General features: G+C 36.5%; 1 protein-coding gene across 1 annotated transcript in view; it reads right to left on the bottom strand.

Moving 5' to 3' along the window:
* TBC1D12 (TBC1 domain family member 12) overlaps positions 1-17,840 on the bottom strand; it is an 89,484-nt gene that overhangs the window by 51,650 nt on the left and 19,994 nt on the right. Inside the window, 1 exon segment of the mRNA XM_077779638.1 lies at positions 2,529-2,652. Coding sequence (XP_077635764.1) covers positions 2,529-2,652 — 124 coding nt within the window.

A 17,840-nucleotide genomic window follows, 5' to 3' on the forward strand; every position in this document is an offset into this window, starting at 1 on the left:
TTTTCTACAGCCTCAATAGCATAAGGCCCTACCTTAAAACATGAAAGATGTGTCCTAACATTCTTCATGGATTTACCGATAATATCTTCATTTTTGATTTCTGGCTCCAAACATATAACATCCATTCAAAAGGAGTACATGATAAAGGATCCCAAATATACTTTTATATTCATGTTTTACAAAGTTTAAAAGTCACCGCTGTGAAACATGTTTTCAAGCAGAACAGAGACACAAAGTTATAAATGTACTATTACCAATAAAAGAAAATCATGCCCACCTTGAAAACAAGTGCAGGGAAGAGGACAGTAAACTCAGACAAACAGGGAGTAAAGGACACAGAAATAGAGAAAGAGAAAGCCAAAAGGGAGAGGCAGAAACAGGTTCCCTCACATGGGGAGACACATATTTTGAGGGTGGAAAAAGATCAGAAGAACAAAGATTTCACTATCCGCTATACCTCCCAGAAAACAACCAACCATGAAAAAGGTACCAAAATACACACTAGTATCTACTCATCGCTGGAAAGCTCAAAAATTAAAAGGAGCAGCTAGCCTCTGTAAAAAGCCAGACAAAAGACTAGAGAGGAGAGCAACTGCATTTCAACTCTACTCCCTCTCCTCTTCCCATATGAAAAGTTGTTCTTTTCCTGACCACTCATCAAATTTTCACACAGTATATATGAAAAAGAGAGAATATGAAGCCTTAGCTAATTATCCCACCAATAATTTAGAGACCTATCGCAGAATGTTTGTTTACATAAGATACAAAAATATGCCCATGCATATTTAAGGTAAACTACCATAAAGTCAAAATACAAACTTTCAATAGCAAGACCACTGTTTTGCCTCTAGAGGGCGAACTTGGTCTGGAAAACTCCAGACAACAGAAGTTATGCAGACTTGACAAAAAGTTAACATTTAAGATGTCGAGATAGCAAAGATTCCCAAACTTTTTTGGTTAACAGTACTCTTAGTGTACCATTAATTTCTTCACAGCTCCCCCTAAACTAATAGAAATACTCAATCATTCTATTTAATAAGTAGTTATGTCCAACAATTTAATAAAGATTTATGTCTGAACACTGTAGCCATTTGAAAAAATACACATAAATCGAAGGAGAAAAGGATTTTATTCTTAAATAACCACAACTATTTACTAATGGGAATGTATGCTGGTTGTGTACCGTATAATTTTACAAACTTTGAACTCAGATTGGACACGATCATGCTCATTTCCTGTTGAACAATGATTTTTGCACAGTATCTGGTTTTCATCACAGCAATCTTAGAAAACCCAGATTCACCATGAGGCCATGTCGAAATTATGTACAGTTTCAAGCTAATAGTCTGCACTGTATCCAACAGATGTGGAGTTATCACGGAGTCAGCCACAGTTCCGCAGTGCAGAAGCTGCAGGATTTGGGGTGCCTGGGCTCACAGCTTGAAAAACACAAACTACAGTTCAAGTCCCAGCAGCTATATAAACTAGTCAATATTTTAATTGTAAATAAAATTAACTGTAACAAATGTCTATAATTATCTCAAAATTTTCTTATATTACTTCGGAAACGAATTTTTCTTTAAGCAATAAAAGGAACACTATTAAATCCTTAATGGAAGATATTTTTTCCAATTTGAATATTGGTTATTGCCTTAATGGAATAATTTTTATACCTACTGGTTGTGTTGAATCTGAAAAACTATAACTAGGAAGGAGAGAAATAGGAAATGTATTACATACCTATCTCCTGAGCAACAACTTTTTGGAACTTAAAAATGCCTGCAACTGATCCAGTCTCACTGCTGTCCAGCTTCAGTGATCTCCTAGTACTAATGGAGCACAAGTTCAGGAGACAAATAAGGTCTGAAATTCTTAGGCTTTATGCCCAGTGCAGAGCCCAACACCAGGGTTGAATTTACCACCCTGAGATCAAGGCCTGAGCCTGAGATCAAAAGTTGGATGCTTAACCCAGGAGCTTCAGATGTGAAATTCTTAAGAACTTCAGAATACGGATATTAATACAGACATTTGAAGAACTGGCTCCTAAATTACTAGAAACAGATTTATCTCACCCATTTATCTCACACAAAGTCCTTGGTTTAGGTAGAACACCAGAAAAGTGACCCAAGACGTAGTTCAACCTCAAAATCTACTGTTTTTGCTTTCTATGGTTTTATCAATTGACATCTCCCTATATCCATAAAATTTGTGCCACTGGCAAACACTACCACGTCAGTTAGAAGTCAGAGTATGTGGTAAGAGCGCTTAGCTAAAGAGAAAAACAAAACAAAAAACCAAAAAGTTACCCAAGGAATAACTAGGAAAAAACCCCCAACGTTCTATTAAAGAATTTTCACAACCATAAAACATAACTGAAAATATGTGCATGTTTTGTAAAAAGATTTACTGTTACTATAAATATCCAATAGTCCTCAAATTTTATATGTAGAAAAATATGGATGAAAGTGTAATATGATTAATTATCAAGAAAAAGCTAAGACAAACTACATGGCTATATTAGTACTTACCTGTTGAATGATTTTGGAAGTTTTCTGAAGATTCTCTCTAGGAGGGACTTTACCAAATAATTTCCAACCAGGAGCACTATGGACAACTGATTTGAGTTCCTTTGTCCTTTTTGGAAAAAGGTTTCTGAAACACAGAAAAAGTTACATGAATTGTTTTTTGTAACCAGGGTACTACTTATTAATTTTTTATTTAGTTTTTTAATCTTTATTTATGAGAGACAGAGAGAGACAGACAGACAGAGAAAGAAAGAGAGGGAGGGGCTGAGGGAGAGGGAGACACAGAATCCAAAGCAAGCTCCAGGCTCTGAGTTGTCAGCAGAAAACCCAACGCAGGGCTCAAACTCCCTGAAAGGGAGATCATGACCTGAGCCAAAGTCCAATGCTTAACCGAGTGAGCCACCCAGGCACCCCTTAATAATTACTTTAATGTGTGTTTATTCCTAAGACAAATACAAAATACTTTTAAATGAAATTTTTTTTACGATTTTCTATTTAAAAAAAATTTTTTAATTTCTTTTTGAGAGAGAGCAAGCAAGCAAGCGAGCTAATAGGGGAGGGGCAGAGAGAGAGGGAGACACAGAATCCAAAGCAGGCTTGTGGCTCTGAGCTGTCAGCACAAAGCCCAATGTGGGGCTTGAATTCACGAAATGTGAGATCATGACCTGACCCAAAGTCTAATGCTCAACTGAATGAACCACCCAGGCACCCCAAAGATTTTTTATTTTTAAGTAATCTCTACATCCAATGCAGGGCTCATACTCACAACCCTGAGATCAAGAGTTGCATACTCCACTGACTGAGCCAGCAGGCGCCCCTAAATGAAATTACCATAAAGCCTTGGATTGTAAGTAACTTGTTCTGCGAGTGTCCCACAAGGCAAGAAAACATTTCCAATAAATTTTGACTTGATAAATAAGCAATGTCTTGCAATACAAGTAGTACGTGACATCGAATGTCACATGATCACAACTGAGCCAATGGTTCTTGCAATTTGCTTTGATATACAAGTGCTTTGGATTATAAGTATGTTTCCAGAATGAAATATGCTCGCAAACCAAGGTTTTACTGTATTTTTACTTCTACTACTGACGATTAGACTAATAAGTTGAATTAAGAATACCTGATTTATAGAGAAATATTAGAAAGATCATAAACAAAAATACTAGATAAACAAACTGGGAACTGTAGAAAATGACAACTGTCAATAAAATGTAAACATCTGCTTTGGATCAACTACAAAGTATACTAGAATTGACTATAGTACTTAACAATAAAAGCCAAGCAATTGAGAACAAAGAGTGAAAAAGAACCTGTAAACAGATTCTTTTGGGAAAATACTACTTATTTTCAGTAACAATTTGTTATTGTTTGCAATAAAAGGGCATCTAACTGAGGGAGGTGACTCTCAGTTGCTATAATACAGGTTTATATATATTGTTTTCCTATGGCAGGTATGTACAAGAAAGCTTACTGCCAATCAATATACAGCCAAGAAAGAAAGTATATCTCTCACTGAAAGGCTGCACAAGGATCAAGGATTTTATCTATTTATCTTCAGGTACTTACCAACCAAATAAATTCTTTTGTACATGTAAGCAGGATTGATATCTAAAATATGTATTCATCAATAAAGCATGACCAGAGCAGCCTCAGAAAGGTACTGACGAATCCTTTTTATAAGTTGTAATAAAAATTATCATTATGGGGGCGCCTGGGTGGCTTAGTCAGTTAAGCGTCCGACTTTCGCTTAGGTCATGATCTCGCGGTTCGTGGGTTCGAGCCCCGCGTCGGGCTCTGTGCTGACTGCCAGCTCAGAGCCTGGAGCCAATTTCGGAGTCTGTGTCTCCCTCTCTCTCTGACCCTCCCCTGCTCACGCTGTCTCTCTCTCTCTCCTAGAAATAAATAAAAAAATATTTAAAAAAATTATCATTATGAAAATTTTTAATTTATATATAGTTACAGTTACATATTCTCTGAAGTCCTAAATAACTTGGTTTATGTACATTCAAAGTATCATGTTATTAAAAGTACAATATTGTGATAAGAAGGAGTTAAGTTTTTAAAGCATAATGTTAACGCTATTCTTCAAGTTTGGAAAGGTAAAAATGAGCTTCTACAAAATAATGTGGGCTAATCCATAATAAATTAAAGAGACACTCTCATTTTCTTGGGTGTGCAATGGAGGTGAACTGATGAAAATGTAGAGTAATTTCCACTTAGGATACTCTAGAAGTTTCATCTCAGGGACCATATACAGTGACTCAATTTTCTACTTAAGAAGATCTAGGTTGGAGGGGCGCCTGGGTGGCTTAGTCGGTTAAGCGTCCGACTTTCGCTTGGGTCATGATCTCGCGGTTCGTGGGTTCGAGCCCCGCGTCGGGCTCTGTGCTGACTGCCAGCTCAGAGCCTGGAGCCTGTTTCAGAGTCTGTGACTCCCTCTCTCTCTGACCCTCCCCTGTTCACACTGTCTCTCTCACTCTCCTAGAAATAAATAAAACATTAAAAAAAAATTTTTTAAAGAAGATCTAGGTTGGAGGGTTGCCTGGGTGGCTCAGTCAGTTAAACATCTGACTTTGGCTCAGGTCATCTCATGGTTTGTGGGTTTGAGCCCCATATCAGGCTCCATGCTGACAGTGTGCAGCCTGCTCAGGATTCTCTATCTCCTCCTCTACTTCTGCCCCTCCCCGACTCATGCTTTTATTTTTCTCTCACTCTCAAAAATAAACTTAAAAAAAAATAATAAGATTTAGGTTGGAGATTTTTAATAATGATTATACTGAGGACTGGTATATTTATAAATACAATTTCAAGCCTCAAAGAATGGCCTATTAATTTAAATATTTGATATCTCATGTGTAGTAACAGACAGAATTTCTATGAGCATTTCTCCTACAAATGAATGTGAAACTGTTAAGTGTTCTTGATAGAGGGCACTGAAGATGCTGCGTGAGAAAGAGGCTCTCTCATGGTTTCCAGCTGCTGCAGAGTGGGTCAGTGGTATGGCTGTAAGGACATCCGGTAGAACTCTGCTCAGTCACATGCCCAGAACATGTAGACCTTCAGCAAAATTGCAGCATCGACAAACTCAGCCTGGATATGGCTTTCCTGCAACCCTCTTAATATGGAAACTAGCACCCAAAAGGCTTTCTGGGGGCAATGATATACCAATTCCCTTGGTAAGCTCCATACAACTCACCTGTACTCCCTGGCCAGTTCTCACCAAGCCATGCTATGCTCCCCCTACCAGCCCTTATGTGGCCTACCTACACTCCAAAGGTTTCCCATATAGCCATGCTAAAGAACAGGAGAAAATCTCTGTTACCATGGTTTAAGCAAAAAATTACAAATATGTAATATTTGACATATTACAAAATATGACAAAACCATTATCCATAAAATAAAAACAGGGGCATCTGGGTGGTTTAGTCATTCAACTCTTGATTTCTGGCTCAGCTCATGATTTCATGGTTTGTGAGATCAAGCCACACATCTGCACTGTCAGCATAGAACCTGCCTGGGATTCTGTCTCCCTCTCTCTCTGCCCCTCCCCTGCTCATGCTCTCCCTCTCTCTCAAAATAACAAACATTTAAAAAAATTAATTGGGGCCTTAATCAAATTTGAAACAAATTTAAATCAGATTTGCACTTCAAAAGCATCACTGTTGCAAAATGGAGGAAGGGGAAGACCTAGAGGTCGGTACCTCCCCAAAGTGAAAACTGAGCTAGAAAGAACAATTGTAATCAACTACTTCAGAACTTTATCAAACACTTGTAATAAACAGGGAAGTACGTGAAGGAAGAGGGTGCTGATCCTTCCTAAGTAAACCATCTTCCCTCAATTTCTCAGGCCCTCCCTCCCACAGCAGTGGGGATTAGGAGCCCATGATTCTGAAGTGACTGACTGGTATCAGGAGGAATAGTTGGGATCATGGCCTTCTAAAATTTGGGGTTATGAATTTTGGCTGGACTGACAGTGCCCTGAGGAACCAGAGCACTGAGGAACCTGTTATCAGTTTCAATCACCTTGCAGTAGCTTTTACTACTGGAACATTAAAAAAGATTAAACTCTTTGTCCCTGTTTTTGAGCCAGATTTTTTTTTTTTAATGTTTTATTTATTTCTAGGGGAGAGAGAGAGAGAGACAGCGTGAGCAGGGGAGGGTCAGAGAGAGAGGGAGTCACAGACCAAAACAGGCTCCAGGCTCTGAGCTGGCAGTCAGCACAGAGCCCGACGTGGGGCTCGAACCCACAAACCGCGAGATCATGACCTAAGCGAAAGTCAGACGGTTAACCGACTAAGCCACCCAGGCGCCCCTTGAGCCAGATATTTAAGGAATACATCTTTGTCGGGCTACCAACTGACTGTAGACATAATAAGAACAAAAGTTTGTGACCGCACGGATTATATACTTGGCAAAATAGTTTGAAAGTATCATACCTGGATGACTCTACTCTAGCAACATCAGCAATCATTAAAGAGTAACAGATTTTTAGAATTACATTATAGTGATCAGAATGACCAGCTCTCAACAAAAAAATTACAATACACACAAAGAGCCATTCATAGGAAAGAGAGTATTTGATAACAAACAACCTGGAGGAAGCCCAGAAAGTGGAAATACTACTCAAAGATGTTAAATTAACTGTCTTAAATATACCCAATACACTACAGGAAACCAGAGAAAAGAAATGGGGGTGGGGGTGGGGAATGTATGAACAAAATAACATTAATAAGGAAAAAGTATTATTAAAAAAGAACCAAATTCTGGAGCTGAAAACTTGCATATGCATAACTAAAATGAAAAATTTCATAGTGGAGTTCAACATCAGATTATGGCAAGCAGAAGAAAGAATGAAAAGATAAGACAATTGAAATGATCCAGTGTTGGAGTGCTTGGGTGGCTTAGTCAGTTAAGCATTTAACTCTTGGCTTCAGCTCAGGTTGTGATCTTATGGTTAATGGGATTGAGCCTTGCATCTGGCTCCAGACTGACAGCATGGAGCCTGCTTGGGATTCTTTCTCTCCCTCTCTCTGCCCTTCCCCTGCCCATGTGCTCTCTCTTTCTCTCTCAAAAGTAATAAACTTAAAAAAAAAAAAAAAAAAGACAGGTACCTGGATGGCTCAGTCCATGATCTCATGGTTCTTGAGTTTGAGCCCCGCCTCGGGTGAGCTCAAGCCCCACTTTAAAGGAGCCTGAGCCCCGTTTCAGGTTCCATGCAATTCTCTCTCTTTCTCCCACTCTCTCTCTCTGTCCCTTGCTCAACTGCACCCTCTCTCAAAAACAGAAAGAAAGAAAGAGAGAGAGAGAGAGAGAGAGAAAGAGAGAGAGAGAGAGAGAGAGAAAGAAAGAAAGAAAGAAAGAAAGAAAGAAAGAAAGAAAGAAAGAAAAGAATAACAATAAGCAGTTCCTGAGTAACCTGTGAGACACATACACATGTACCATAATAGTCCCAGAAGGAGAAGAGAAAAGAAGAGGTGCAGAAAAGATAGTTTAAGAAATAAAGACTAAAAACTTCTCAAATATGATGAAAGACATGACTCTACACAAGCAAGAAGTTCAACAAAGTTCAAGCAGAATGAACTCAAGGAAATATACTCTGAGACAAATTATAGTTATACTGCTAAAACCCGAGAGAAAATTTTGAAAGCAGCAAGAGATAAGCAAATATCACAAAGAAGGGATCTTCAATAAGATTTTAACAACTTATTTCTCATTAGAAACGGTGGGGGCCAAAAGGTAATGGGATAACATATTTAAAATTCTAAAAGAAAAAAAAACAAGCAACCAAAAATTCTATATGTGGCAAATCTATCTTTCAAGAATGAAAGAGAGATGAAGGCACTTTTAGATGAACGAAAGTTGAAGGAGCTCATTACCAAAAGACCTGAACTATAAGAAATGCAAAAGGGATTGCATTTCTTCAGGTTGAAGTGAAAAGTAGCTAGAGAACAACTTGAAGCCATAAGAGGAAATACAGAATATTAGTAAAATTAGCTACATAGGTAAACGTCAAAGCCGATACTATTGTATTTTTTCTTTATAACACTAATTTTTTTCCTATGTAATTCAAAAGGCAAATGTATAAAACAGTATTTGTAAATTTATGTTAATGGACACACAATGTAAACATGTAATTTCTTTTTTTTTTAATGTAAACATGTAATTTCTGACAATGACAATATAAAGGAGGAGGGACAGAGATGTAGTAGCAGTGTGTCTGTATATTAATCAAATGAATTTGATATCATTGAAAATAGGTTGTTATAAATTTAAAATGTTATCTGTAATCCCTAAAGTTACCACTAAGGGCTTAAAAATATACAGAAGAGGAAAAAAGGAAATCAAAATAGTCCACTACAAAATTTCAACTAAATGCCGAAAAGAGGTAATGGAGGAATTGATTAATAAAAACCATAAAAAACATAGTGAAAATAGCTAAATGGCAGAAGTAAATCCTTCCTCAACAATTATTTTAAATGTAAGTCAATTAAACCCTCCAGAAGAGAGAGATTGGCAGATTGAATTAAAAACTATCCATATGTGCCACAGAGACATTTATCTATTTATTTATTTATTTATTTATTTATTTTTAATAGTTTATTGTCAAGTTGGTTTCCATATAACACCCAGTGCTCATCCCCCCAAGTGCCCTCCTCCATGCCCATCTCCCCCCTCTCCCTCCCTGCACCCCCATCAGTCCTCAGTTTGTTCTCAGCATTCAANGTTTGTTCTAGTCTGGAAGAATGCTGATGTAATTTTAATTGGGGTTGCACTGAATGTGTAGATTGCTTTGGGTAGTAATGATATTTTAACTATATTTATTCTTCCAATCCATGAGCATGGAATGTTTTTCCATTTCTTTGTGTCTTCTTCAATTTCCTTCATAAGTTTTCTATAGTTTTCATCATACAGATCTCACATCTTTGGTTAGGTTTATTCCAAGGTATGCTAATGGTTTTTTGTGTAATTGTGAATGGGATCAGTTTCTTGATGTCTCTTTCTGTTGCTTCATGTTGGTGTATAAAAACGCAGCTGATTTCTGTACATTGATTTTGTATCCTGCAACTTTGCTGAATTCATGGATCAGCTCTAGTAGGCTTGTGGTGGAGTCTGTCGGGTTTTCTATGTAGAGTATCATGTCGTCTGTGAAAAGTGAAAGTTTGACTTCTTCTTTGCCAATTCTGATGCCTTTGATTTCCTTTTGTTGTCTGATGGCTGATGCTAGGACTTCCAGCACTATGTTAAACAACAGTGGTGAGAGTGGACATCCCTGTCGTGCTCCTGATCTCAGGGGGAAAGCTCTCAGTTTTTGCCCGTTGAGGATGATGTTAGCTGAGGGCTTCTCATAGATGGCTTTTATTTTGTTTAGGTAAGTTCCTTCTATCCCGACTTTCTGGAGGGTCTTTATTAAGAAGGGATGCTGTATTTTGTCAAATGCTTTTTCTGCATCTATCGACAGGATCATATGGTTTTTACTATTCTTTTGTTGATGTGATGTATCACATTGATTGATCTGCAAATATTGAACCAGTCCTGTAACCCAGGAATGATCCCACTTGATCTTGGTGGACAATTCTTTCTATGTGCTGTTGGATTCGATTTGCAAGTATCTTGTTGAGGATTTTTGAGATGCAGCAAAATTTTTCAAGGGAAGATAATCTATGATCTCTTTGCCAATAATTGAGAACATTTCTCAAAATGGACAGAATTATGCAAAAATATAATTATCAAAACAGACTTGGAAGAAACAAAATACCAATGGTCTCAAATTCACTTGAAAAACTGAAATGCAAGTTAAAATTTCTCCCTCCAAGAATCAGACATGTAAGTTTTCATACGAAAGTTCTACCAAATTTTCAAGATAGAGATTGCACCAATATTGTATAAACTACTTTAGAGAATGGGAGAGAGAAAAATCCTTAATCATATAGGTAAAGCCAATATGAACTCAGTAACAAAACCAGGCAAGAACAGCTTAAGAGAGTAAAATAACAGACCAATCTAACTCATGAACATAGAAGAAAAATACTAAATATTAGCAAACTAAGGGGCATCTCAGTGGCTCAGACAGTTGAGCATCTAGCTCTTGACTTTGGCTCAGATCATGAGTTCAAGACCTGCAGAGCTGGCCAGCCTGTCAGTGCAGAGCCTGCTAGTGATTCTCGGAGACAGAGAATCTCTCTGCCTCTTCCTCATTCACAGGCTCTCTTATCAATCAATCAATATTTTAAAACAATGCTGAGGGGGTGCCTGGGTGGCTCAGTCAGTTAGTTAAGCGTCTGACTTCGGATCAGGTCATGATCTCATAGTTTGTGGGTTCAAGTCCCGTGTCAGGCTCTGTGCTGACAGCTAGCTCAGAGCCTGGAGCTTGTTTCAGAGCTTGTCTCTGACCCTCCCCTGCTCATGCTGTCTCTCTCTCTCTCAGAAATAAATAAAACATTAAAAAAATAAAATAAAACAATGCTGACTTTAAAACAAACAAACAAACAAGGGGCACCTGGTGGCTCAATCATCCAACTCTTGATTTCGACTCAGGTCATGATCTTAAAGTTTGTGAGATGGAGCTCTGTCAGCACAGAGCCTCCTTGAGATTCTCTCTCTCCCTCTTTCTTGGCCCCTCCCCTGCTCATGCTCTCTCATTCTCTCTTTCTCTGTCTCTCAAAATAAACAAACATTAAAAGAAGTAAAAATAACAACAAAAAAGCAAGATGCAGAAGAGTACACACAGTATACCATTTTTATGAAGCTAAAAAATAATATAATAAAACAGTAATAAAAATGTTGTGGCAAAAACTGTTGCTTATATCACCAAAAGGGTTCAGTTTAGTTGTTACCTCTTGGGGTGAATAGGATAGGAAGACACTCACAGGAATATTTTCAACAATATTGATAACATTCTATTTCTAAGACTGGGCAAAGTGTTCACCAATACACACTGGGCATCATAATTCACATCTCTGTTACATATTTTCTTCCATATATGTCGAAAAAAATACTAGTTTTTAGTACGTTATGAAAGCCTAATATCCCGATTGGAACTCCCTGGTAACTGGAGAGCACTAACTAAAATAGTTAAAAGATTTTATATTGTGACTCTATCATTGGGGAGCTATAAAGCCAGCCTTTTCCTACATGGTGTTGGGCATCTATTTTTGCCACAAACTTAGGTACACTTATTTGGGATAAAGTTGATAAACATTTTAGATTTTAAATACTCCTCTTAAGGTCAATTCACATCTCTATATAAAGTTGTCTCAATCATCAGATTGACAGTTACTGGGTCAGAAGACTTCATGCTAACAATTAGCTCTTGCAAGGAAAAAAAGAAGTATACAATGAAGAGCAAGGTTTTTTGTTGTTGTTGTTGTTGTTTTTTTACAACTACTACCAATTCTAATCATTGACCAGTATCAGATCTTTCACTACAATCTTAATTGTTTCAAATCCAAAAACCCATGTAAATGTCACACATAAATAACACGTAAATGAGGTAGCTTTATAAAGGGGAAAAAAACAGCATTTCATTTTCTATACTAGAAATGTAGAATTACATATATAATTAAAGAAGTGTAGAATTACATACATAATTAAAGCAAGCTAACATAAAATAAAAGGGGCTATGCATTTTTTTAAACACAGGAAAAAAAAAAAAAACCTTCAAATAATGGGACCTGGCTGACAATCCAGACAGAGCAACAGAATGAAGAGACCACAAGGGTGAAGATGTAGCTATAACAAAGGAGGGTAATAACCAGAGATGAGAAAATTCTCCAACTGCAGAGATTTACAGAGAGCCCTCGGGGGTGGTCATGTCTCTATACCTGTACCTACGATTAATGTATTGTACGGCCACCAAACACATTTTCATATGAAAAACTAGTCTATAACATACTAATATTGTGCATAAGAACTCTAACTCTTTATAGATCACAGCCAAAATGCCAAATATACATGAATCTTTCTACAAAGACCATTAGAAAATATCCTGCATCGCAAAAAAACCTGTTAAGATATGTGTGTGTTTACATGTGAATTTATAAGGATATTTTAGACCTCCAAAATTAAAGTCAAGGAATAGTAAATTCTTAAACCAAACAACAGTAGGCCTTTCTGTGGATGTAGTTTCTGAAGAATCTTGATATGACTGGAAAGGATAAAAAGGAAAAAAAGCAAAATAAATATATAGCTTCCACAACAGAAAGCCTGATTCTAATATGTTTTATGGTATAATATTACAATGAAAATAAGTTCAGATGAATTTTAAATTGTCATTAAATCATAAAAACAAACCAAAGTTTACATATCCAATAAACACTGGTTACTATAAGAAATTTCCGTAAAAGAAAGAGGAGCCAACAGGTATCCAGTTGCTAAGAAAGGCCATGAGATAATGTTCCACATTAATTTCTTATGTCACTAAGAAATTTTGGATTAGGTTTTCAGATTATCCCCTGCCACAAAAACTGTAACTAAAAGGCATACATTTCCAATGAAAAATAATTTTAAGATATTGTTACAAACACATGAAATTGTATTACATTACAGATCAAATGGGCCCTAATGGTTAGCCTAGGAAAAGAATACCACTTTATTAAATCCTAAGGGAAAACGTATGAAAAGGTACATTAATAGTCCAAATATGTCAAACGCTGTCATTCTTCTTATGCCCCATCCCTAGTCCCCCAATCCACTATCAGAGGACTGGTAAAGTTGAGGTCTCAATGCATATAAATGTGTGGGACTACATTCCTTCTCACCACCTTTTCAAACTAAACACACACACACACACACACACACACACACACACACACACAGAGTTCCCTTTTTTCTAACCCCCAACATATTCAAATTTCTTAAATTTAAATCAACACTAAAGATTCTTAGCAAAACAAACCAAGTGTGTTCAAGCATACACACATACACAAAAAAGAAGAAAATTCTCCTCTCTGGATTCCAGAGGTAGAGGTTGACTGTATGAATGAGATTTATATGGCAGCGTTGGGAGAAAAGGTCACTCCTATTCTGTGTTCTTCATGTTTCAGGGGAGAGATGGAGGTAGAGGGCACTCCTGGCTTCTTTCTGCCCCCTATTCCTCTCTTCCCCCTGTGGGGTTAAATTTTGGTGACAGACATTGCTGCCTAACAGCAGAGAAGATACAGATTGTTCTGCTTTCATAACACGAGGTTAAGTTTCCTCTGTAGCTCTCTGCCTCTGATCCCCAAAGGAAAGGCCTGCAGTTCTAGTGACCAGCTGGAAGTATTTAATCAGGTGAAGTATTCAGAGGCAGACAGCAGCCAAAGACACATCTTTCTATACAGATTACATCAGCATAAAGCTGATGTTTTTAGGTCCCATTTGTCTGTGTCCTGTGTTGTTTTTTTTTTTTTTTTCCTACTGATCCAAACTCAGATAGGCTGATAAAGAGATGCTATTACTGGTTCTCCCTAAATTCTAAAAGTCAAGTTTTCATAAGCTGAAAGTATCTTATTGCTTCAGATATACTAGAAATATTTAAAAACTATATGTTTTCTGTTACGGGTGGGCTTTTCATTCTGTGACATCTTATCCCCAATCAATACTATGTTCACACACACAACTATCTACACACACACAGAGACACAAACACACCATTTTCCATTCTCTCCTCTAATTTGTGTCTTCTCTTTTTTAGCAAAAGGAAAATGAGAAAATCTGTTGCATCAGTTAAGAAACAGTACCAGTTGAGAAATAGCAATTCAGTGTTTCCATATCACTGAAAACATAAAAAAGAAAGAGACACACCAAGAAAAAGAAATGGTGTGGGTTTTAGAAGAGAAAGAGAAAAAAAAAAGGCCTGCTTTTCCCTCTGTGTGGCTTTTACAATAAAGGCTGGTGAATGATTCTTGTGTATTAATGCTTATTAATATTTGCTTCACATATCTGTGTATCTCATGTTTCCAAGATTTCTTCATTTCTTTTACCACACAAAAACAATAACATATGATAAAACAATCAGACCCCTTGCCTGCTACACCTTATTAAAGGATAAAGCTAACCTTTTTAAGGGACAAAACTTACACCACGATTTCTAAAGCAGCATAATCTCCAGGGCTTCTGTTTTCAAGAATTGGCAAACCTACTTATATATCTGAGACAAAACCATGTAAATTCCATAGTTTCAGGGACTATGGAATTTGACACTGTAGAAAACTGAGACCCCCTACGTCCTCAATCTTATTGCCAACAATGTCAGCTCCCCGGGGGGGGCTTTTTGCCTAACATTTACATCTATAGGACTATTTTAATTGTTTAAATTCTAATCATTACTTAAATGGAATTGTACATAAATAGGGGTTAGAATGCTTTTCCAAACAGGAATCCAACTTTAATCAAAAGAATAAAATCTGTTTAAAAAAACAAAACTAGAAATCCTGACTTGATATTCCAACTCTGTCTCAGAAGCTGGACTGCTGAAAACACATCAACTTCCTGGACTTTGTACTTAAGTTTCCCTGAAGCATAATAGAAGGCCAAAAGGAAAACATTATCTAGTGATCATGGAATGCCACAGATGATTGCATAATTAATTCAAAGAAGTAGAAGTACTGTCTCTTTAAAATTCAGTACTTTGGCTACCCTTGAGTATTTTGGATTAAAGATCTGGCATGAAGATTACTTACATTCTTTCCAAACCTCAATCATTTTTCACTTGAAAAAGACTTTCAGCTGAGTATATGCAAAAAAAAAAGTACTTTTTCTGCCAGATAACTAAGGCTTTTTTTAATTCCAAGAATTTTCCTTTTCAGGCTGTTTCTGGATATTGTCTTTGTTATTACAAATTGTAAAAATCAAAAAATACAGAATTTTTGTTTAATATACACTGCTAGACTAACCTACATATTTTTAGAGATCAGAACTATCAAAAAAAGTAAACAATTCAGCATCATTCACTTTGTCCAAAAAAAATCCCACACAGAATTTTAAGGCTGAAAGTGAAGGTTATAATTTTTTTAAAGTATTTTAGAGCTTCTAAGAACTTTAGAGAGTCAAAGGTTCTTTATCACAATAAACCTACATGAATGAGCCAGAGGTCCACAAGACTTCTTAAATTATATGCACAATTTGTTTTTGTTTTTTTTGTGTGTGTGTTTTCTTAAGTTTCTTTTGAGCTTGAGAGAGAGCAGGGGAGGGGTGGAGAGAGAGGGAGAGAGAGAATTCCAAGCAGTCTCTGTCATTGATCTGGGGCTTGATCTCACGAACCTTGACATCATGACCTGAGCCAAAATCAACGGTTGGACGCTTAACCAACTGAGCCACCCAGGCCCCCCTCTATGTACAATCTACAGTAAACAATGTGCTTATGTAAATTTTCTTGGGTAGCTATCTACAGTTGCCATCAAATTATCTAAAGATTCAAATTGCTACGTCCCCCCAAGGAAAACCTATAAAATCACTTGCCAAAGTCACATCACTAGCAACCTATAAGAACTTCACAACTATCCCTATTCTCTTTCATTCTGCATCTTGCCAAAATGTTTCTTGATATTCTTTTAAAGTTCAAAAACATAAATTATTTTTTTTCTTCCTTCTGTGTTCATGTCAGCAAGTTACCTTATTATAGGTCTTATTTTCTTTTCTTAAGTATTTTATTTATTTCTTTTTAAGTAATCTCTACATCCACTTGTAGGCTTGAACTTGTGACCTCAAGATCAAAAGTTGCATGCTCTACCAACTGAGCCAGTCAGGTGCCTTAATCTTATAACGTGAAGTACAGAAGTTTAGGGCAGTATTTTACTAATAGAGATTTTTTTTATTCTTTTATTGCAGGAAGAGAGCAAAATAGAATAGAGTTAAGGGGAAAGAAAAAATTATAAAAATATTTTCGGTTTTATGTTACATCCTAATTACGCTATGTACCAATGCTTCATGAAGAACATCTTCATCGCTCTACTCCCCATGTAGTAAGACAGTCAGAGGGAAGATAGAAAACACCAGAAGAAGAAAAGAGAAAGAGTATATAGGTAAGAAGTTTTAGAACAAGAACATGAGGAGTAACAAGGAACATCAGCAAAATATGAGCAAAGTACTCCAATCACCAGGAGGTAAGCTATTTTTCTAAAAGGTGAGAAAGAAATGCAAGGTAACCACTGATGATGATGAATAAAAGGAATCACATTTGTGGATACTTTTCCATTTATACCTCCTGCATAAACAAAAAAAGAAATTGTGTTAGTTGTTTAAATTTACAATAAGAGTAAAATATATTCATATAAACAATCTTCAATAATTGATACAGGGTTTCCTTTTGAGGTGATAAAAATGTTCAAAACTAATTGTGATGACGGCTGCACAATTCTGTGAATATAGTAAAAACTACTGAATTGTACATTTTATTTTTTTAATGTTTATTTATTTATTTTTGAGAGAGAGAGAGAGACAGCAGATGAGGGGCAGAGAGAGAGACAGGGAGACAGAGAATCCCAAGCAGACTCTGCAGTTGTTAGTGCAGAGCCTGATGTGGGGCTCAAACCCATGAACTGTGATGTAAGATCATGACCTGAGGTGAAACCAAGAGTGGCATGCTTTACTGACTGAGCCAGGCAGGTACCCCGGAATTTGTACACTTTAAATGGATCAGTTATATAGCATGTCAATTATACCTCAATAAAGTGTTATTTAAGTAAAAAAATCAAAAGTGACAATATTCAGAAATAAAACCAAAAAGAAAAGTGGGGTTTATCCCAGGAATGAAAGACTAATTCAATACTGGAAAATCAATCAGTGTAATCTACCACAAGAAGAAAAACCTTATGATCATATCAAATGATACATCTGACAATATCGTTAAGTCTAATCTTGAAAAAAAAAATACACAGAAGATAGAAATAGAATGGAAGTTCCTTAGCCTGGTTAAGGGCACCTTTAAATACACGCACATAAACCTAACAGCTAACATCATACTTAACTGTGAAAGATTAAATGTTTTGTATATTAGAATAATATAAAGATGCCTGCTGTCATCACTCTCATTCAGAATTATACTGAAAGTCCTAGCCAGTGCAGTAACATGAGGAAAAAACCAGTCTTGTAGATTAAAAAAGGAAAAAAAAGCTTCCCTATTTGTATAAAACATTATCGTCTACCTAAACAATCCCATGGGATCCCTAAAAGGTCCTAGAACAAATAAATACATTTAACTTGGTTATAGAATGGAAGGCAAACATCAATCATATTTTTATAAATTAGCAATGAGTAATTGAAAACTAATAATTTAAGAAGTGTAACATTTAGAATATCTCCAATATTAAGTATTTATATTTAAATCTAACAAAA

This window comes from Crocuta crocuta, unplaced genomic scaffold (assembly GCF_008692635.1).
Source record: "Crocuta crocuta isolate KB4526 unplaced genomic scaffold, BGI_CrCroc_1.0 scaffold170, whole genome shotgun sequence".
Classification (NCBI taxonomy): Eukaryota; Metazoa; Chordata; class Mammalia; order Carnivora; family Hyaenidae; genus Crocuta; species Crocuta crocuta.